The 23,595-nt window shown below is 34.1% G+C and overlaps 1 protein-coding gene across 1 annotated transcript; it reads right to left on the reverse strand.

Moving 5' to 3' along the window:
• Positions 1 to 1,085: 1,085 nt before the first annotated feature.
• Positions 1,086 to 2,374, reverse strand: LOC133202029 (uncharacterized). The gene is made up of 2 exons (XM_061337806.1): positions 2,309 to 2,374; positions 1,086 to 2,007 (listed from the first exon to the last, which is right to left on the reverse strand). Exon 2 carries the CDS (start codon positions 1,923 to 1,925, stop codon positions 1,086 to 1,088), a length of 840 nt encoding a protein of 279 aa, XP_061193790.1. The 5' UTR covers positions 1,926 to 2,007; positions 2,309 to 2,374.
• Positions 2,375 to 23,595: the final 21,221 nt, after the last annotated feature.

Raw genomic sequence — 23,595 nt, forward strand, 5'->3', positions numbered from 1 at the left:
TGACCTATTAATTAGGCACTGCCCTAGCACCAGAACCCCTCACCCTGGGGCCATTAATTTCATAATTTTGGTAGAGAGCTCAATGCTTATTACAATCATGCCAACAGTTTGATTGCTTGATGTCCAAGAGTAAAAGAAGATTTTTAAAGATTGCATCAGCCCCACCCCTAAGGCCCCAGGGGGGCAGGGACCATGAATTTCACAATTTTTGTTCCCTTTTACCCAAAGATGCTACATGCCAAAATTGGTTTAGCGGTTCTAGAGAAGAAATTGAAAATATTCAAAAGTTAATGCATTACGACAGACAAAAACGGATAGCAATAGGTCACCTGAGTGACTCAGGTGACCTAAAGTACACAGTGTAGATTTCCCCCACACCTGCTACAGAAATACAACATTCATAAACAGAGCTGTGTTAATATCAATGGTGTTTATATCTGTCAACATCAGTACAAAATGTCATCTGTTCTGACTGTAGAATACTTAAAACTGAATACATTGTAAAGGATTTTGTAATGAGTAGAAAAGATTTTAAAATTTAATCCATTCACTATTTCTCAAAAATTTATCACATGACACAAAATTTATTTCTCAAAAAGCTGCACAAAATTTTCCAATGACAGTATATCATACATGGATCTATAAATCAAAACCTGTCTGTCACACAAAATGTATAGATGATCATGACTAATCTATATAAATTCTGAGACAAAATTACAGAAACATTTGAAATAAGAAACAGTGAATATCAACGGTGTTTATATCAATCTTATTATTGTATTAACTTAAACTTTTATGAATTTGTCAAACAAATTGGACATAAGGACTTAATAATGTAAGACGTATGTAAATTAGTTACAAATATTTTAGACATATGATTGTAAGATTTCATTTATTATGAATATATATTTAAATCTAATAGATAACATACAGATATAACAATATAAACATGGGAATGTAAAATAAACAATACAACAAAGCTAGTCTGTGCTAAATAATAAACTCAGATCCTTCATAATTTATCTGATTCTATGAATAACCTTGTCATGTTTAGGTAAACTTTGTAATAAATACACAGTAAGTTATTACTTACCAGTCTGAGAGTCTCCATCTACCACTCTGTATATATTCACTGTGTTGTTGTGGTATGACCCTACCCACAGTAGGTGTTTGTTATCATCATAACTCAGGCCCCATGGTCCGTCTATCCTGTGTAATAGTATCTTTATCAATGACAGGAAGTTACCTTCTCTGTCTAACATCTGTACTGACCGGGTGTTATCATCACACAACAGGATGTGTGACAGCGCGTCAGTACAGATTCCACGTGGTATTAGTCCTGATCCTGATGGATGTCCTCTGTAGGAGAAGTGATGACTTCCACCACGATCTGTCACCACTACACCACGGGACCAGTCAGACACAATAACATCTCCAATGCGGTTCTCTGTGATGTAGGTAGGATATCTATACAGTCCCTGACCTGTGTTGTTGTTGTACTGTATGGTCTGGATGATTTCTCCTGTGGAGTTATACCGCACTAACTTGCCTGTCCATTTACCATTAGTGTAGTAACACATCCCGACCAGCAGGTCTCCAGTGGAGGGGGAGCTGTAGACACACTGTGGTCTCCATGGTGCTGTGTACTTTATTATTGTAGTTTTCACTTTGTTATCTGTAGACAGTTTGTTGATGTTATAGTCACTGTCTATATAAATTAAATCACCGTCACTGTTCACAGTGTGTACTCCATAATAACTACCTATACCTGTCAGATGATGCAGTTTATCACCTGCTGTGTTTGTCAAGATGAGATTGATATAATCACTGATCCAGACCCGGTCTGAGGATACACGGGTAATGTGACAACACTGATAAACACCTGTCACTGTGACAGATTTCTGTAACACTAATCTATACATCATTGACAGCAGACATTTATTTCATCTTTATCCTGTGGTTTTATAACAGAATCCCGTGTTGATTTCCTCAGTCAGGGAGATCTCTCTGTAAATTACAACATTGTACTAGAATTATCTACATCATTAACATTTCTCTGTAAATTACAACATTGTACTAGAATTGTCTACATCATTAACATTTCTCTGTAAATTACAACATTGTACTAGAATTATCTACATCATTAACATTTCTCTGTAAATTACAACATTGTACTAGAATTGTCTACATCAAGAACATGCTTATATAATTTACTATGTACTCAATGGCATCCATGCATTTATATCAATGTTTAAGTTTTCAGAACTAAAGAACTCATTCATATTAAGACACAGACAAACATAAATACCTTTATACTTGGTGCTGAATTCTTTATTTCTTTGTATAGCAAGGTCCAAGTGTCCACTATGAAGTCTGTTTAAAAATCAATATTTGATGATTAAAACACATTTAAAAAGAAATACAGTGGACATTTAAATTATTATACAGTACATGTGTATATGAGAATACTTCAATGTAACTCCACATCAAATATTTCCGGTTGTATGAATAAACTTTATATACAAATTTACAAAGTGTATAAAATCAGGATAAACTTTACTTTATATAAATATATTATAGTTATCAAAAAACATTTATTTACTTTCTCTCAAACATCAATTTATAAAGTAACAACGTGTAGTATTAAATGTAGATATTTCTGATTATGTACCACACTCTATAGATAGGTATTCGTGATCTACAGTGTGTTGTGACACAGTTATATAAAGTAACAGAGAAATGTATACCACACTGATTTCTTGTATCTGGTGACTTATCTGCAGTGTGTTGTGACACAGTTATATAAAGTAACAGAGAAATGTATACCACACTGATTTCTTGTATCTGGTGACTTATCTACAGTGTGTTGTGACACAGTTATATAAAGTAACAGAGAAATGTATACCACACTGATTTCTTGTATCTGGTGACTTATCTACAGTGTGTTGTGACACAATTATATAAAGTAACAGAGAAATGTATACCACACTGATTTCTTGTATCTGGTGACATATCTACAGTGTGTTGTGACACAGTTATATAAAGTAACAGAGAAATGTATACCACACTGATTTCTTGTATCTAGTGACTTATCTACAGTGTGTTGTGACACAGTTATATAAAGTAACAGAGAAATGTATACCACACTGATTTCTTGTATCTAGTGACTTATCTACAGTGTGTTGTGACACAGTTATATAAAGTAACAGAGAAATGTATACCACACTGATTTCTTGTATCTGATGACTTATCTACAGTGTGTTGTGACAGTTATATAAAGTAACAGAGAAATGTATACCACACTGATCATGGGCGGAAACAGGATTTGTGAAGGGGGGGGGATAACTTCGTTCAGGCAGGGGGTCTGGGGGCCGCCTTTAGGCCCCCAGTGGGTCCAGGGGTTTTTGTGTATTTTAAGAGTAAAACCAGGCACAATAATATGGGTATTGGTTAGTTTATATGTACCAAAGTTTGGCATTATTAATACTAGTCATATCATACTTTGAATAGAGGGGGCCCAGGGGGGGCGAGTTAAAAAAACTTAATGCATTTTTCACTCTATGATCCAAACCTTAAACCAGAACCCCCAACTCTGGGGATATGAATTTCGTAATTTAGGAAGAAATACCTTTGTTCATCACAACCTTTGTTCAATATTAAGTTTTTCTGCTTTGACTGCTAAAGAGCAGAGAAAAAAGATTTCCAAAGAATTCATGTATTTCATTTACATTATCAATAGTGCCCACCCTGACAGCATACATGTAACCCCTTACTCACTGGCCTTCAATTTCACAATTAAGGTAGAGGCACTCTAGTTCATCATTACCATTCATTTAGATTGCCTGTTTGATATCCATGAGCAAGAAAGAAGTATCAAATAAAGAATTCATACATTATCACTGTATCATCCTAACCATGCATGGAGTCTGCTAAATATACATGTACAGAGAGGACAGAAGATTTTTGAAGAATTTATAAATTTACTGTATGATCAATAGCCCCTCCCCCCCCCCCACCCCCCATACACCTGAGTGTGCAGCCATAGATGTTATCATCCATGCAAGTTTGGCCAACATAGGGCTTTTTGTTACTTGGAAATGAAAACTGCTCCAAAAACTTTAACCTGGCCACTTATCTGGAAAATGTAGGTCAGATCCAGCATCTGAAGCAAGCCTGGTAGTGTGTTTTCTTTAATGTATCATCCATGCAAGTTTGGTCAATACAGGGCTTATAGTTACTTGGAAATGAGACCTGCTCCAAAAACTTTAACTTGCCCCAAAAACATTGACCTGGTCATTCTTTAACTGAAATTGTACAATTAAACATACTAGAAGCATCCTCCATGCATCTCTGATTAATATAGAGCATAGAAGTACTTGAAAAGAAATTTTAACCTGGGACAACGACACCAACATTGAGGGTATTACATAAGCTCCCCCCCCCCCAACCTCGTTTGGCAGATATCAGTTTAGTAATGAAAAGTTTAAATGCATGAGTGGTCCCAACCTATCCCTAAAAGGGGAGAGCATGATTTGAACAAACTTGAATCTACATTTACTGAAGATGTTTCCGTATTACTTTGACAAATCATGGCTTTTTGAATTTTTTAAATTTTTTTCCCTTTAAGTTTGAACTTTCACTGAGACCCCACTCTACCCCCGGGGGTCATGATCTGAACAAATTTAAAATTTACACTACCTGAGGATGCTTCCATGTAAATATCACCATTCCCAGCTTTACTGTTCTTGAGAAGATTTTTTTTAAAGATTTTTCCTATATATTCCTATATATGTAAAAATTTGATCGTCCATTGTGGCCCCACCCTGCTCCTGGGGGTCATGATTTGAACAAACTTGAATCTACACTACCTGAGGATGTTTACACAAAAGTTTCATCTTTCCTGGCCCAGTGGTTTCTTGAGAAGAAGATTTTTAAAAACTGTCATTGATTTTTCACTAATTTTTAATTACCGTATCTTCGCTTGGAAGAAGCTGTGGAACTCTATTTGAGCTAATATGATGGCAAGTTTGGTTGAAATTGGCATAGTGGTTCTTGCAAAGAAGTTGAAAATGCGAAAAGTTTACACACAGACAGACGTACCTACAGCTAGACGGACTCATAGACAGACGCTGGACAAAATCTGATCTGAAAAGCTCACTTTCAATCATTAGCCTGTTTGTTTTTGGCCATTGTTTGTAAACACAACATGTCAATTATTTACTTTCAAGTACTGCATGCATTACTTAAATACTTTATGAAGATTAACATGTGGTATAAAAACCTGTATCGAGGTGAATTTTTTCTTCTCTTAAAAACTACACTGCACAGCACATCCTGAGAAATCTGTCAAAACAAATTCAGAATAACTTATATATACAAGTATAAATGTACAAGAGGCCCATGGGCCACAACACTCACCCGAGACACTTTGGCCCTGCTGTTCTGGATTAGATTTTTCCCCCTAAAATATGTATTTTTCTGTATTTTTGATTGCCTTTTGTGGGTCCACTCTATATACAAGAGTCGTGATTTGAACAACAGGAGGCCCAAGGTCTTCTGACAAATTGTATAACCCATCACTTCTAGTTGAAGCCTCTAAGTATCCTGTATATTTAGATCAAGCCTTGAAATTCCAAAAGTAGGTCATCATGACCTACAATTTGGTTAAAACACTCTGAAAACCCAGGATGAATCAACTCACAAAGTGTGATGATTCAAAGCCCCTTATTATCTTAAATATTCAAATATAGCCACAAAAATCCAAAAGTAGGCCACAGTGACCTACTTTTCGGTAAACATACTCTAAGACCCCAAAATGCCTCAACTGACAAAGTTTTATGATTTTAAGACTCTTATCATTTGAAATAACTAGATATGGTCTTTAATTCCCAAAGTAGGTCACTGTGACCTACTTTTTATTTGACACATTCTGAGGACCTAAGATGCATCAACTGACAAAGTTTGATGATTCTTAGCCAATTAGGACTGGAAATACATGTATTTAAATATAGCCATTAAATTTCAAAATAGGACACTGAGACCTATCTTTTGGTTGATGTTCTCAAAGGACCCATCAACTGACAAAGTTTGATGATTCTCAGCCAATTTGGACTGGAAATATTTAAATATAGCCATTAAATTTCAACAGTAGGACACTGAGACCTATCTTTTGGTTGACGTTCTCTCAAAGGACCCATTGAGATGCATCAATTGACAAAGTTTGATGATTTTAAGCCAATTAGAACCTGAGATATTTAAATATAGCCATAAAATTTCAAAAGTAGGTTGCGGTGACCCACTTCTCAGTTGATGTTCTATGAAGACCCAAGATGCATCAACTGACGCAGTTTGATGATTTTAAGATTTGAAGATTTTGAAATTCACTAACCCATTTTTAATATAAGGAGTGTGCCTTTTTCATTCAGGAAAAATCTTCAAAGACAATGAGGTAATAGAAAAGAAAAATTGCCTTCACTTACTCAAATGGATAAAATACATGCAAATAAAGTTTTCAAATACTCTATCTTGGTCTAATATAATGTTTAGAATACTTGGATTTATTTTAAATTATGTGATACAGTTCAGATTACAATTTATTCTACTTATATATCAAATGGTGGGTCAGTCTAATTACACAAAAGTACCCTGAAAATAGGGTGCAGTGTAGAGAGGGTCCTTAAGCCAATAAGTAAATGTGATACAATATACAGCAATAAAATTTCAAAAGTAGGTCACTGTGACTGTCATGGTGACCTACTTTTTGGATGACATTCTCCAAGGACCCAAGATGCATCAATTGACAAAGATTGATGATTCTAAGCCAATTAGCATGATTAGGACATGAAATATATAGATGTAGCCATAAAATTTTAAAAGTAGGTCACCATGACAAAATATATGATCAGAAAAGCTCACTTGAGCCTCAGGTGAGGTAAAAATTCAATTGTTGTTTGTTTTAGCCATTGTTTGTAAACATTTCATGTTAGTTATTTACTTTCAAGTACTGCATGCATTACTTTTAGCTGATGAACATTAACACGTTCCAAGGAACGCATGTGTCGCCTGCTTTGTAGCTAAATTAAAGATGTATATAAATCTAAGTGTACAGGGCTCGACATTAACGCTTGTCCGCTTGTCCGGTACCAGTGAAAAAATATTACGGACAAGTGAATATTGCCGGGCACTTGTCCGATTGGAAAATTTTCGGACAAGTGAAGTTGAAGTTCGGACAAGTAAATGTCTTGGTCACTTGTCCGAATGGACAAGTAGGAAAACAAGAGGCCCATGGGCCACATCGCTCACCTGAGCATATTGGCTAGGAAAAAAAAAAGCAAAAATCAGTTCAGTATTGAAAAGTTTAAGGGGGGGGGGGGTGTTGAATTTTAAACTACCTGATGATGCTTTTATATCAATATAACAAATGGCTTTGCTGTTCTTGAGCAGAAGATTTTCCCCCATATTTTCATTTATAAAAATTTGATCCCCCATTATGGCCCCACCCTACCCCAGGGGCCCTCATTTGAACAAATTTCAATCTACATTACCCTCCATACCAATTTGACTAATCATGGCTTTTCTGTTCTTGAGAAGAAGATTTTTTAAACTTTGATCCCCCATTGTGGCCCCACCCTACCTCCGGGGGTCATGATTTGAACAAACTTGAATCTACACTACCTCCGGATGCTTCCATATAAATATGACCAATCATGGCTCCGCTGATCTTGAGAAGAAGGTTTTTAAAGATATTTTCCTATATATTTCTATGTAAAACTTTGATCCCCGATTGTGGCCCCACCTTACCCCCGGGGGTCATGATTTGAACAAACTTGAATCTACACCACCTGAGGATGCTTCCATATAAATATGACCAATCATGGCTTTGCTGTTCTTAAGAAGAAGATTTTTAAAGATATTTTCCTATATATTTCTATGTAAAACTTTGATCCTCCATTGTGGCCCCACCCCCTACCCCCGGGGGTCATGATTTGAACAAACTTGAATCTACACTACCTGAGGATGCTTCCATATATATATGACCAATCATGGCTTTGCTGTTCTTAAGAAGAAGATTTTTAAAAATATTTTCCTATATATTTCTATGTAAAACTTTGATCCCCCATTGTGGCCCCACCCTACCCCCGGGGGTCATGATTTGAACAAATTTGAATCTACACTACCTGAGGATGCTTCCATATAAATATGACCAATCATGGCTTTGCTGTTCTTAAGAAGAAGATTTTAAAGATATTTTCCTATTTATTTCTATGTAAAACTTTGATCCTCCATTGTGGCCTCACCCTACCCCCGGGGGTCATGATTTGAACAAATTTGAATCTACACTACCTGAGGATGCTTCCATATAAATATGACCAATCATGGCTTTGCTGTTCTTAAGAAGAAGATTTTCAAAGATATTTTCCTATATATTTCTATGTAAAACTTTGATCCTCCATTGTGGCCCCACCCTACCCCCGGGGGTCATGATTTGAACAAACTTGAATCTACACTACCTGAGGATGCTTCCATATAAATATGACCAATCATGGCTTTGCTGCTCTTAAGAAGAAGATTTTTAAAGATATTTTCCTATATATTTCTATGTAAAACTTTGATCCCCCATTGTGGCCCCACCCTACCCCCGGGGGTCATGATTTGAACAAATTTGAATCTACACTACCTGAGGATGCTTCCATATAAATATGACTAATTATGGCTTTGCTGTTCTTAAGAAGAAGATTTTTAAAGATATTTTCCTATATATTTCCATGCAAAACTTTGATCCCCCATTGTGGCCCCACCCTACCCCCGGGGGTCATGATTTGAACAAACTTGAATCTACACTACCTGAGGCTGTTTCCACATAAGTTTCATCTTTCCTGGCCCAGTGGTTCTTGAGAAGATGATTTTTAAATGATGCCATTATTTTTTCACTTATTCCTAATTATCTCCCCTTGAAAGAGGGCGTGGCCCTTCATTTGAACAAACTTGAATCCCCTTCACCCAAGGATACTTTGTGGCAAGTTTGGTTGAATTTGGCCCAGTGGTTCCTGAGAAGAAGTCAAAAATGTGAAAAGTTTACAGACAGACAGACGGACAGACAGACGGACGCCAGACAAAATGTGATCAGAATAGCTCACTTGAGCCTTCGGCTCAGGTGAGCTAAAAAGTTAATGTCGAGCCCTGGTGTAGTTTCCTATTTATTTACTACTAGTATGATAGTTCACGCAGAAAAAATTAGTGATTTTTTTCCCAATTATCAATACGTTTATCCCAATTTCAAATTTAAAAAAATAGGCCTAGTGATGAAATTTTAAACATTGCTGACAAACAAAAAATACGTTTTTTTTCCTTCAATTTTATTTTCAAAACCCATGAAAATAAAAAGGTTTTGTGATGAATGTGTAAAGCAATGGAGGAATCCATATAAGCTGATATGTAGCTAAAATATAAACTTAGTACATCGTTTCAAAATAATAGCCTTGTTGACATTTTTTATTTGACCGCCATCATTGAATAGAGGGTCAGGCTAATAACGGGAAATGGACAAAAACTATAGGATTTCACTAAAATCAGACAAACACAAACAGTAAAGATGTTCTGTTCACTAGCAGTTTACTAGATAAGGAGTCCAAATACTGGCAAATTATTTTTTTTATTGATTTAAAATTAGACAATAAGTAATTCCAAGAAAATAAATGATAATGATTTATCTGCTTATTACAAGGTGTGACGAACATAAGTAATGTTGCCATTCAATATATTAAATGTTAAACAAATCAAAAATTAATTTGTTTTATGCTTTTATAATAGATCTGAAGTAAACTCAAGCAAAAACATGCTTGTTTGATTATTTTATGCATTTTTTTTTATCATTCTAGTTTACTATAAATGATTTTTTCCAATTTTAGAAAAATGTCAATAATTTTTCCCCAATTCAAAAGGAGGGGGTGGTAGTTTAAAAAACAAAAAAATCACTGGCAAATTATCAAGTCCATATCTCTTACAGTTCTTCAGAGCTCCAGATAAGGTGCGTATTTGCTGAAATATGCATTGAATTTTTCAAAATACGCATTAAAAATTAAAACAGGGCGTACATGTACAATTACGCATTTGCAATCATAAATAAGCATTACACTATGAAAGTACTGCATACAACGGATTGAATGATACAAGTATGATATAACTAATGTGAATTGAGGTCAGCTCAGTGTTTGAATTTTTATCAAAAAGCAAATCTTGATGTATTCGGAATAACCTAGGCCAATTTCCAGATCGGGAGAATGATTTGAATATTAAATTCGCTTATTTCTTTAGAAAATATCACAGATTTCCACTGTTCATATAATATCCAAATTTTTGCAAAACACGCATGGGGTCTTTATCACTGTTTATTAAACAGTTATATGTTTAACATTTCTGTCGCAATAATATCATCTAAAGTCCGCCGACAACCTTTATGTTTTCCACATGCTCCTTTGCCATAAATAGCGCCACGCGACTTTTAATGCAAACGGGGAATAACTCTAAAACTTTTACCTCGATCGATGCCAAAAATTTATATATAGCAAAACCTAGTATATATTTTAGATAACAAAAAAAAAAAAAAAAAAAAAAAAAAAAAAAAAAAAAAAAAAAAAAACAAGAACAAAAACAACGGGGCGGGACATTTTTAGAGGGGCAGGTTTGGAAGAAAATCTAAAGATTTTAAATTTTATCTGGCCAAAAGAAGGATATTTTTCTCGGTAACTCTAACTATGATCGATAAAGACCTAATCTTAAATGGAGTTCTGTGTGCCCTTGGTAACTTCGCCTACAGAATGGTCTTTCTGGTGAAAGAAACGAAATGTTTCTTAGTTATAGCTAAAAGCTGACAAAATTTTTAAAATTTCATTAACCTAATTGATAAATACTGGAACTGTCCTTTTTTTTTTTAAACATTCCTAACAAGCTAAAAATTACATAAGATGTCAAAAGAGCAATGATTTAACAATATACTCTTTGATTATTTTGCTGAAAAGCAAAATCTGCATTGATTTGAAAATCAGGGAGTAAATACACTTTGAGGTAAAAAATTATCTGGAGCTCTGGTTCTTGAGATACAAGGTGTGACAGACAGACACACAAACAGAAAGAAAGACAGACAGACGCCGGGTAAAGTGATCCCTTAGTGCTGCTCTGCTCTGCAGGCGACAAAAAAACCTGTATGGAGGTGAAATTCTTCTTATCTTAAAAACTACACTACACAGCGCATCCTGAGAAATCTGTCAAAACAAATTCAGAATAACTTATGTATACAAGTATGCAATGTATGATGGATTTGTAAAACAGTTCAGGTGTGTAGGTACAAATAATGATTTTCTATTTTGATGCTACAGTATTTTTTTTTTTTTTACATTCAAAATTATTTAGTAAAATTCATGAAATATTCCCATAAGGCCAACATTTTTTTATCTCCTGTTTTACGGGAGCGCCGACCCTAATTTGGGCTAAAATGAAATAAAAATAAAAGTCCCTAATCCAAATTTTATTTTTATTTCTCCCGCCGATAGTTTATTTACAGTCACTGAAAAAATAAAAGAAATATAAATAAACTTTTCACACGCCTTTCAAAATGCGATTTGTCATTGGCTGAGGTAAATATATTCATCCAATCACAGTATTCGAAGTTTGAATAGTCACTGCACAGCATAGCGCCAAACTGTCAGAATCGGAGGGTTTCATATATTTTAAATAGTCATTTTAGAAAGTGACATGTCCATGTCATATATTAGAAAAAAGTATAAATTTCAGATTAACTTTTAATGAAAGATTGAATGAAATAGACGAAACAGTAATCTTGATCAAATGTCATGCAGAGGGCCACGTGGAAATTCAGGTTCTGTCAACCGCTTGTTTTGAAAGGTTTTGAGTACGTATTATCTTTGCTTCAATACATTGAAATACGTCTTGAAGATTTTTTTTAAACTTAATTTTAAGACAATAATGTTTTCTTTTACAATTAACGACAGAACAGAACACTGTAAAACTGGTAGAAAGTGGCGTGACTGAGGAAATTCTGGTCACAACTTTCATTCGTTTTATGTCAAATATTGGAATTCAAAATTACCTATGAAAATATATGCTTAGTTGATACATGACATTATTTCCCTTTTTTTATCATTTTATGGAATTTTGCGTGCTATGTAACAAATTAATGTACATGTACATCAGCTATTAATTAATAACTGCTGATACAGTGTATATGTATCTCTTGTTTAGTAAGATAAGTTTTTTTACCACTAGGGAAAAGTATTGTTGTAAATGATACGCCCTTATAAATATTATTTAAATTCAAGACCTGGTTTCTTTTTTTTCATTCAAAAGTTCTGGATTAGAACCAGTTTCAACAATTAAATTTTTGAATTCTGCAGTAAACAGAATATTGTCATGTGTATTTTACATGTGTATACTATCATGGGAAAGATGTACATATTTTCTACAATTATGTTGAAAGTAAGCATGCTCAGAAAGAAAAATATAAGGATAAAAAGAGATCAAATATACTACAGATTGAAGAAGTTTGAATATGTTTTCAATAGAGAGATTGGGGTACTTTTTTCCACCTATGTATATATTAATTTGAATTGCGTTGAAAAAAATATTATACAACTTTTCTTTTTATCATGTGTCATGTGCACTTCTGTGAATTAATTTATTTTAGCTGATTCATTGAATGTCTCACTGTATATTTGCCATAACTTTGTCAAACCTAGTCCAAAATCCTCAGATCTTGTAATTTTCTGAATACCAAGAAATAAAAGATACTGAAAAGTTTATGAGGGGTGTCACATAAGTCCTATAAGTTTTACTGTGGTGACACTTTGATATTTGACAACTGGGAGAAGGTTATAGATTTGTATGTTTGATTTGCATTAATGTTAGAAATTGCAAGCTGTTAATACTAGAAATGCACCCCCTGCCCCAAATATCTAAGTAGTTCATTGATACATTAACAGTACCAATTTTGTGTTTTTATTTATACATAAGTTTTTCAAATAACACTTTTTTCCTAACAAATTAAGATCATAGAAAAAAATTCCATCCTTCATTAAAAATAAAAATTTTTATTGCATTTTTTCATTTTATTTTTATTTTTCTGACTGACTGCTTAAATTTCGAGCTTTTATTTTTATTTTTATTTCGACCCCCCGACTCAAATTATAGAAAAAAAATTCCCGTAAAACAGAAAATAAAAAAATGTTGGCCTAATGAACTCTAAAGTATCACACAGATGAACTGCATAGCCTCATGAATTTTGAGAATTGAAAAAAAATAATTTAACTAGATATCATTGAGATGATGGCCATCTCAAAGGGCCCCGCTTTCAGCAACGAACATGAAAATGTAAGGTAGCAGAAAAGGGTTTATTTTGAAGAGGAACATTTGTGTACTATTAAGGGATGTGTTGTTTGAGTCTAAAGGGGACAAAACGTAACTACTCTCTGAAAAAAAAAATAACTAGAACTGTCCAAAAGGGACAAATACCCCCCGCTGGGTTTTTCAGAGAAAGTACCAAATCACTAATGTTTTCTAGATGTGAGAGGTGTTCACAATTTCCTTAAACATTTACAGTGAAAATTTAATTACTCATTATATATTTTTATACGTCCGTCTTACGACGGGACGTATTATGTTATAGCATTCATGTTCGTCCGTCCGTTAGCTTTTTCATGTCCGGCTCATAACTTTAATACTATTAGGCCTAGAATTATCAAACTTTTTCAGCTGATACATCTAGGGTAGAAGGTGTGTCGCACATTAAAACCAGGTCGCTCTGACCTTTAATAAAGAGGCTATGGCCAAATATGGAAAAATCATAACTAGAAAACCATTAGACTTAGAATAAAAAAACTATGTCTTTTAACTTTTAGATTACACAATCCCAAAAGATGTCAGAGTATTGCAGTATCTTTATTAAAAAAGTGTTAAATCAAGAAAATACTAGTCTTATTTTTTTCATTATGTTCTTTACAGCAATCTGTAACAACAAAAATTCCACCTCTCCCATGGGTGTAATGATCAGGCACTGGTCAAGGAAAATTTTGATAGCAGAAAATTGCATGTCAAATTAGAGAGAAATTAATGAGTTTAGTGTGAGGAGATAACTGGTAGAGCATCTCTGATCAAGCAGGTGTTATCTACATCTCTTGTGAATTGGGCAAAAGGAATCAGTCTCTTAATTAATTGCTTGTGTTGTACTGAATTGTTCTTGTTGGCTAGTCTTACTTTCAAGATAAATTTGATGTAATTAAAACTAATTTGATATTGTATATAATAATTAAAACTTATATGATATAATTTAAACTAATTATTTATTGTACATTTTTTTATTTGAATTTTTATATCTTTACAACAAATTGCAGACTGCCTTGTCTCGCTAAGATGTCATTCAAACAAATGAATCTATACTGTTTATGATAATTTAACAATATTTGATGGGCGTATCATGCTGTGGTGGGGCACTTTATTTAATGAATGAAACTAAGGTGCAGCCTAATAAAACATCAATACTAATAATTACAGTGTTTTTATTACATTGAAAAAATAGTTTGCAACTATCTGCCATCTTTGTGAGACATGACACTCTGCAAATTGATTGTTGAAAAAAAATATCATAATTAATTATAGAAAATCAAATTGATTTTAATACCTTTATATCAAACTCATTTTAAAAATAAAAGGCTGGTTTTAGTAACTATGTATTTTGACAGACATAAATTACAATTAAGAGACTTAGACAACAGAGATCTTTATTTCTTTCTGCCCAATTCCTCTGAGATATAGATAAGACCTGCTTGATCAGAGATGCCCTAACAGCTTCCCACACTGAACTCATTAATTAATCTTTAACTGGATGCATGTCCACTCATTACTCCCAAGGGACAAATGGATTTACACTATCTGCTGTGTAATGTAAAAACTGTTTTTAATACTTTGTGTTTTTTTTTTAGTTCTATTAAATGAGTAGTTTTAAGCTGTAGTTCACATTTTTGTACAGAAGTTCTAGATTCTATGTCTCAAACCTTAGACATGAACCTGAAATGACTAAGTAAATAAATGAAATTAAAAAAAAAAAAAAACACCTGTAAAATGCAGAAAAATTATCAAATAATGTTGAAAATACCAGGTGCACATCTTCACATGGTAAATAATAAGTGTACAAATTTTCATACAAATCTATGCAATAGTCTCTGGGAACAGTTCCAGACAAAACCACATAATAAAAATGAAAAAAACACCTGTAAAATGCAAAATAATTATCCAATCATAATGAAAATACCAGGTGCACACCTTCATATGGTGAATAATAAGTGTACAAATTTTCAGACAAATCCTTCCAACAGTTTCCAAGAAATGGTCCATACAAAATCTCGTCTACAGACAGACGGACAGACAGACGGACATGCTGATTCCAATATACCCCCCCTAAACTTCGTTTGCGGGGGGTATAAAAATCACGAATGTTGCATATTCTCTATGAAAATTGTTTCATCTCCTCTATCAAAATATGGAAGGAAAATCACAAATGTTCCATACCCTAAGTCAATTGGAAAAGTTTGAAGCTGACTGGACTTAAGGGAAAGAAATTATGCACCAATCAAAGATTTCAAACAGAGAGATTATTTTTGACTTTAACCTTAGACCTAGAAACAAGGTTCAAAGTCACTGCACACTCTTTCCCCAAAGGCACTCTGTGAATGAAGTATGAGCCAGATTGGGCCAAGGAGAAAGAAAATATGCTCCGGACAAGAATTTGAACAGAGAGGCTATTTTTGACCTTGACCCTTGACCTAGAAACTTTGTTCAAGGTCACTGCACATCCATTGACCAGTGGCACTCTGTGAGTGAAGTATGAGCCACATTGGACCAAGGGGAGAGAAGATATGCTCTGGACAAGGATTTTTCATACAATTCTGCTATGACCTTAACCTTAGACCTATAGAAACATGGTTCAAAGTCACTGCACACCCTTTACCCAAAGACACTCTGTTGGTGAAGTACGAGTCAGATTGGGCCAAGGAGAGAGAACATATGCTCCAGACAAGAGATCTCGGACGGATAGACTGATCACTATAGGGCGCCCGCAGAGCGGGGCCCTAATTAACATTTTACTGTAATAGAGTAATTATATAAACCTGTACAATGATGAAATCATCATCTTCTTTTCCACAGTTGCACTTTACATCATGTGGAATCTATCAAAATAATTAAATGGCATGATTTATTTCATTATAACTCACACATTAACAACATCCCTAAAGAAGGCGTATGTCAAAGGTTTCATATAACATACTACCTTATTACCTGCTTTGTGAATTAGGCCTATGTGACAACTCACAAATCTAAAAACAAACATGGCTAAAAGTATCTCATTTTTCAGATACATAACAACTTAGCGAGACATTATTACATATAATTAAAATTTGTAATTTTAGGCCGCATTCCAAATTTTATCGTATCTTTAATCAAATAAAAAGTTGATAATGTGGAGACCAATCCGAAAAAATAAGTTCCGACCTCACTTTCTCATAGTGCAGTACTCAAGCATCACTTCCGGTAGCCATTTTGAAAGAGACCTGGCTACTTCGCTTAAAAATACATTCGAAGATAATGCCTACGATGTTCACATGTTGATAAGCAATGGATAATGCAAACCTATTGATCAGACATTGAGAGTATGAAAAGTATATCTTTGAACAGTCAGGGGTGAGACTGAAATCTGTCATTTTTGAAAAATGATGGATAATCGTCATATTTACTTACTACGTATTTTCGTCATTTTTGTCAATATGACTTACTATCGTCATATTTTCTTTTTCAACTTAACTCTTCTATCCTGGTTACATAAAAGCAAAATTTGAATTCGCCGCTGAAAGAAGAATGTTTACGCAAGTTTCATTTCATCCGGGTCACTAATTACTGCCGACCACGTGCGTTAGAACATCAACATGGAAGGTGAAAGTTATTATTTAGCGGTAAAATGTCGAAGTTTGGTAGAATTAATTTGCCATTTTTACATGGCTTTTAGTCCTATAAAAACATATAGTACACCGTCTGGAAGAATACGTACTTGTAGAGAGAAATCTCGACAAAAAGTTAAAGCCATAAAAAAGTAGTGCGCCCCGTAAAACAAGCGAGATATTTCAGTGCGCCCGGACCCTCCATTTTGAAAAAAGACGGAATGTCGTCATTTTCGTCTTCTTTCCTATTTAATGCAAATAAATTGACAAATAACTCTTCCATTCTTATTTTTGCTTGGGAAATTTGTACTGTCAACATAACCAGTATTGTAGTCAACTGTACTAGAGAAATCAAGTTTGTTTACGATGTTTTTTGTCCTTTTTTCGGTTGGTGGATCTAACATTTTTCAAAGAGAGGTAACTTGGTATTCTAGAAACACTCTAAATTTTTATGACTGTTTTTCGTCATTTTCTTAAAAATGACGAGTTTAAGTCATAATAAAAACTTTATTTTATGACTGAAAATCGTCATTTTAAATATGACGGATTTCAGTCTCACCCCTGACTGTTGAACAAAGAATTTTTATTATTATTTTATAGAAAATTTGGGTATTAAAAAAATACCTCCCTCATCTACTTTATTGCCAATAAAATGACAAAAAAAGCCTCCCTCCCACATATGTTTTGGAGAAAATTGGCCTGAGAACCAGAGAATTAAATTTATGTAGCCTTAGTTAGTTGAACTTTTCTTACTTTCATATTATTTAAGGTTGTTAAAACTATTTTCCTGTGTCTATTACTGAAAAAAGGGACAAGAAACTTAACTTCAAAACGTTTGCATATTGTAGAGGGCCCTGGTGACAGAATTAGGTTCAATGGATGTAATGTATACAGATATGATCCTCTATAATTGGGGCCGTTCAAGGGCCCCATTCCCAATTCAACCAGAAGTCTCTGACGAGACTGTAGCTCTACTGGTTGTATTTATAAAGGAAGATAAAAGCAGCACTTTGACTTGAAACTTTGCAACAGCAATAAACAGAATAATGATCCTTGGTTTAGTCTCTTTTGTGGCAAGATTTATTATTATATCAGACTAAAACTGTAGGAGGAGTAGCCTTTTAAAACAATTTTACAGAAATTTTGATTTAAGTAACCATGGCAACATCATTCAACAAAATCAAAAAACAATAACACCAATTATGTATCTCTGTAGTCTACTTGTATGCCACATTATTCTGAAATCAGACAAAAAGTGTAATAGGAGTAGCGTTTTGAAAGTATTTCAAGAAAATTTCTACTTTTAGTAACCATGGCAACACCTTTCATTGAAATCCAAAACAGGTACAGAGAATTATGTATCTTAGTGTAGTCTAATTGTGTGCTAAGTTATACTAAAATTAGACCAAAACTGTAGGAGGAGTAGCATTTTGAAGGTATTTCAAGGAAATTTCTATTTTTAGTAACCATGGCAACACTGTTCATCGAAATCCGAAACTGGTACAGAGAATAATGTATCTTAGTGTAGTTTACTTGTGAGCTAAGTAATACTAAAATCAGACCAAAACTGTAGGGGTAGCATTTTGAAGGTATTTCAAGGAAATTTCTATTTTTAGTAACCATGGCAACAATGTTCATTGAAATCAGAAAATCAATATAAAGAATTATGTATCTTAGTGCAGTCTACTTATTTGCCAAGTTATACTGAAATCAGACCAAAACTGTTAGAGGAGTAGCATTTTGAAAGTATTTCACAGAAATTTCTATTTTTAGTAACCATGGCAACACCGTTCATTGAAATCAAAAACCGATACACAGAATTATGTATCTTATTATAGTCTACTTGTGTACCAAGTAATATTGAAATCAGATAAAAACTGTAGGAGGAGTAGCATTTTGAAAGTATTTCACAGAAATTTCTATTTTTAGTAACCATGGCAACATCGTTCATCAAAATCAAAAACTGATACACAGAATTACGCATCTTAGTATAGTCTACTTGTGTGCCAAGTTATATTGAAATCAGATCAAAACTGTAGGAGAAGTAGCATTTTGAATGTTTTTCACAGAAATTTCTATTTTTAGTAACCATGGCAACATCGTTCATCGAAATCAAAAACCGATACAGAGAATTCTGTATCTTAGTGTAGTCTACTTGTGTGCCAAGTTATATTGAATCATAGCAAAACTGTAGGAGGAGTAGCATTTTGAATGTTTTTCACAGAAATTTCTATTTTTAGTAACCATGGCAACACCGTTCATTGAAATCAAAAACCGATATACAGAATTATGTATCTTAGTGTAGTCTACTTGTGTGCCAAGTTATACTGAAATCAGACCAAAACTGTAGGAGGAGTAGCATTTTGAAAAATTGTTTACAGACGGACAGACAGACAGACAGACAGACGGACGGACGACGGACACCTTACTATCGCATAAGCTCTTCTGGTCTCTGACCAGTAGAGCTAAAAAAGGTACAATTTTCCCAAACGAATGTTGTCACATTAAAATCATCTTATCATTCTTTTGTAAATGCATTTTTAATTTCATGTAAATATCCAATGGGGAATCCCTTCTCTTTAAACTTAGTATCATTGTAAATAGCCTTCACTGAACCTCAACTCACTGGACCTTAAAACCCACCAGTTCGTGCAATTTTGTTTGGACACGGCAGTCCAGAGAGGAGGACCAGGGCTCGACATTAACTTTTTTCCCTACTTGTCCATTCGGAAAAAGTGACCAAGACATTTACTTGTTCAAACTCCAACTTCACTTGTCCGAAAATTTTTCAATAAAGGTCTAATACTGTCAACTTGAAAACTAAAATAAAGTCCATTACACATGACATGTGCTTGATTTATTCGTGATGTTATTGATAAATACAACAAACACATAAAATGAAATTTTATCTGACACCAACATATATGTCCACAAGTGAACCTGTCAACATCAAACAGAATCCAAACTTTGTTAAGTTCGTAAGTTCCATGCCTTTTCAGTAGTATGCAATTAGTAAACTTCGCTTCCAATCGAATGTGAATCGAAGTCCGGTTTTTATGTACAGCTTTCGTCTTGAAACTACTGATTAACTTTCAACAGTCGTTCTTTTTATTATTTAGACTCCTGTACATTAAAATGCACTTGTCCAATCGGACAAGTGCCCAGCAATATTCACTTGTCCGTATTTTTTTTTCACTGGTACCAGACATGCGGACAAGCGTTAATGTCGAGCCCTGAGGACGCCTTTATCTCCTCTTATATCTTTGTATTTTACATGTATGTACCCTTGTGATTCATGGCAGTGCTTGCTCTGGTGTGCTATTATTTTTAGCAGTGTAATGGTCCAGCTTTTCTGAGGTAAGGTTTATATAAATTTATAATTCTATTTCAGTTATTTTCTGTATACGTGTATTATTCATTTGTCCTAAAACATCCAGTCACCGCGTTTCTCATCATTTTTAGCATGTGTGTTTCGTTTAATTTGATTTCTATCTATAGTAACATGTTTTTGAATATTTCAAAGTATGGTGTACAATTTCTGTCATAATAATTAGTCCGTGAAGTAGCAATTCGCAATACTGCATTTGTGTGCAAGTTGTATGTATAATTTAAACAATTCATGTGTGTGTAATTGAGTCTTTTCTAAGACGTGTTCATTATCTATAAATTTGATAATAAGTGTAGTGTGTATTTGTGTAAAGCCACTAGAGCTTGTAAGTAAAACTTGTATGTATATGTTGGAGCAGGTCCCATCCATACATCAGAGTTTTTGTACAACAGTGAGGCCACCCAGTGCCTAAAGTCTGTCTATTGTGCGTAGTGGATAGGCCAGACGGCCTTGGAAACCTAGAGTCCATCCTCCAGTCTGTACGGTGAAAAAGTTGGCAGCGAGACGGGAATATTACGACAAACAACAACGACATTTGCATATAATATCATGATTCATTAAAGATGTAAATAAATTGTAAGAAAAAAGGAATTGTACTTTAATTAGTTAAAAGATAAATCCGCTCGACAATCTGTGACAAATGTGTTAATTTTACCAATATTTATTTTCTACCAGAAAATAAAGAAAATATAAATTAGATATATAATAACTAAACTTGCTATTCATATTCCTAGAGCTGTACTGCAAAACAAAAATTTAGTTGATAACAAAGACAAGAAACCCAATATACCATGATATTAAAGCATAATGGTTCTCCAGAATTTCCCAAAAGGTCACTATTTTCATAAAGGATGATGTGCCAAAACTACTCTCTGCGGCCCCTTTTCCTACGACGAATTATATTTATTCTACAACGATTTTGATAGTTTTTAAACAAAAGTGAATAAATACGACGCCTTTTGCGTAGTTTCAATAGTTCCGAAACATTTTAATTATGAGGATTACTGCATTATCTATGATTTTTTAGAACCCATGAGAGCAAAATTCGGCCTGGTTTGTGACAATAGGATCTTTTATGAAAACAGAATAGGCGGGTCTTAGTACAATAGAGGGGTATGCATGTCCGAGGAATCTACCTCATACGGCTATTGTTATTATTTCACGCATAGTCGCTTACTGAGAACAATTGTCCAATCCGATGACTGAACGACAAAACGTGCTGATTATCTACATGTTTACATTTTATAACAGACACATTGTCTCTACTACATTTCAAACTTTTAATGGTCAGCAAAGGCTTTTTATACATGATAATACGTATGGAACCTCAGTGTTTAGCGTTTTGGGTCGAGAAATTCACAACGAAACGTGTATTCACTGATTTTCGGAAATAGGTGTATCCATTATTGCCCAACGACGCTTTACAAAACAATGTATATTTATTTAAAGATTGTTTGTAATTATGAGCAGGGAAATTGTAGATTCGTGTCTAATCTGTTACTCAAATGAATAAAAAAATGTTTATCTGAAAACATGAAAAAAAATTATGCCTTTTATGAAAACATTAAATTTCCTTAGAAGTTTTGTAGTACTCACTCGTAATACAACTCATTTAGCTGATTGGTCGGTTAGAAAGTCACGCCGGTGCCTCGATTAGCATATGAATTTATTCTTACGTCAGAAAAAAAAAGGTTTTTTGATCTGTTCGTAATGGGGAAGACCAGCCAGATTTTACAATGTTTTAAACACAACATTTGAGCGCAGTTAGGTACAATTTTCTCCTTTCACATATAGGTATATTTCAATAAAATACAGCAACCATCCAAAGGAGAAAAATGTACCTACATGCGCTCGTATATTTTAAGGGCTTCAAAGAGTGGGGCGGGGCCAAAATTCAATGGGAATTGGATGTAAACATGGTACCACTACTCAAAATAAAGATAAATATCATCCAGATTATGTTTCTATTTTCGGTAAAAGTAGTATTCCATGACGGTACACATATCAGTGATTAAGTGGATGCAAAAATTAGGGTAAAATTTAGATATCTTATTTTTTGTCAATTTACCGGGGCCGTATGGCACATCATCCTATACGGCCCCGGCTTCATTCCAAAAACTTGATGCGATAGAAAAGCGAACGACAATCCATCGTTTGTTTACATCTAGTGAGAATAATCTAACTGTGTCTCGGGACCTCACCACAGTATATACTTGCAATGTAGCAAATCTGAGTGGATCCACTCCGAAATGATTTTGAAGAATACAAAATGAGTTGCACTGAAAATAACTACCAAATTAATCATAACAAACCTTTTTGAGATTGTATATGCCTTTTAACCTAAAAAATAATCCATACAAAGACGAAAATTCAACTCATTTTCTCAACGTTTTTTCCTCGCTTCAAATTTAAGGCCATGTTGATATTCCACAGGAGTTCACAATTTTATCAATAAAGTCAATAAAAATCACTCGATTGACCAAGCCATGAGCTATGCGTAAGCTATGCTAACGCATAGCTCATGGCTTGGTCAATCGAGTGATTTTTATTGACTTTATTATGCTAACGCATAGCTCATGGCTTGGTCAATTGAGTGATTTTTATTGACTTTATTGATAAAATTGCAAACTCCTGTGGACATTCGGAACTCTCTGGATTGTTTATAGTGTAGTGGAGTTGTATTTTTTATGAGAGTTATCTCTCTTGGTTCCTGGAGGAAGTGCGCAGTTGTCATTAACAACCGGTACTATCGTCTGAGAACCGGGCGTATGCATTCCGCTTCCTGGGTCATTCCATGTTTCCTTTTATTAAAATACAGACGTTTTTAGGAGTTTGTCTCCTCCTTATTTATTTTATCTATTTACTGTCGTAATTATATCCATATTTCAAAGCTGAATCACTGAATCTATTTATAGGTAAATATATCCACTACATTTCCCTTGAATTTCATTGTTTACTTGAATTATTTTACTATTTGTTGATTAATTAAATATCATTTTATAAAGTAAATCACAGTCATTAACATATCTGAATAATTGTTGCTGTTCATTATTGTTCACGATCTAGTATCTCGTTATAATCCGGGATAGTTTAAGTGGAATATAACAGACCACTGTTACAACAGAAAGTGCACAGAGTACGAGTTATCGCCCGTGTTGATTTTGCAACATTGCCAATACACGGAACGAATTCTATCGTTAAACCGGG

Source organism: Saccostrea echinata, unplaced genomic scaffold, assembly GCF_033153115.1.
Source record: "Saccostrea echinata isolate AGI-Se365-2 ecotype Australia unplaced genomic scaffold, CSIRO_AGI_Sech_v1 ptg000046l, whole genome shotgun sequence".
Lineage (NCBI taxonomy): Eukaryota > Metazoa > Mollusca > Bivalvia > Ostreida > Ostreidae > Saccostrea > Saccostrea echinata.

Coding starts and splice junctions, on each gene's coding strand:
- LOC133202029 (XM_061337806.1), bottom strand. CDS start 1,925: ATGATGTATAGATTAGTGTTACAGAAATCTGTCACAGTGACAGGTGTT.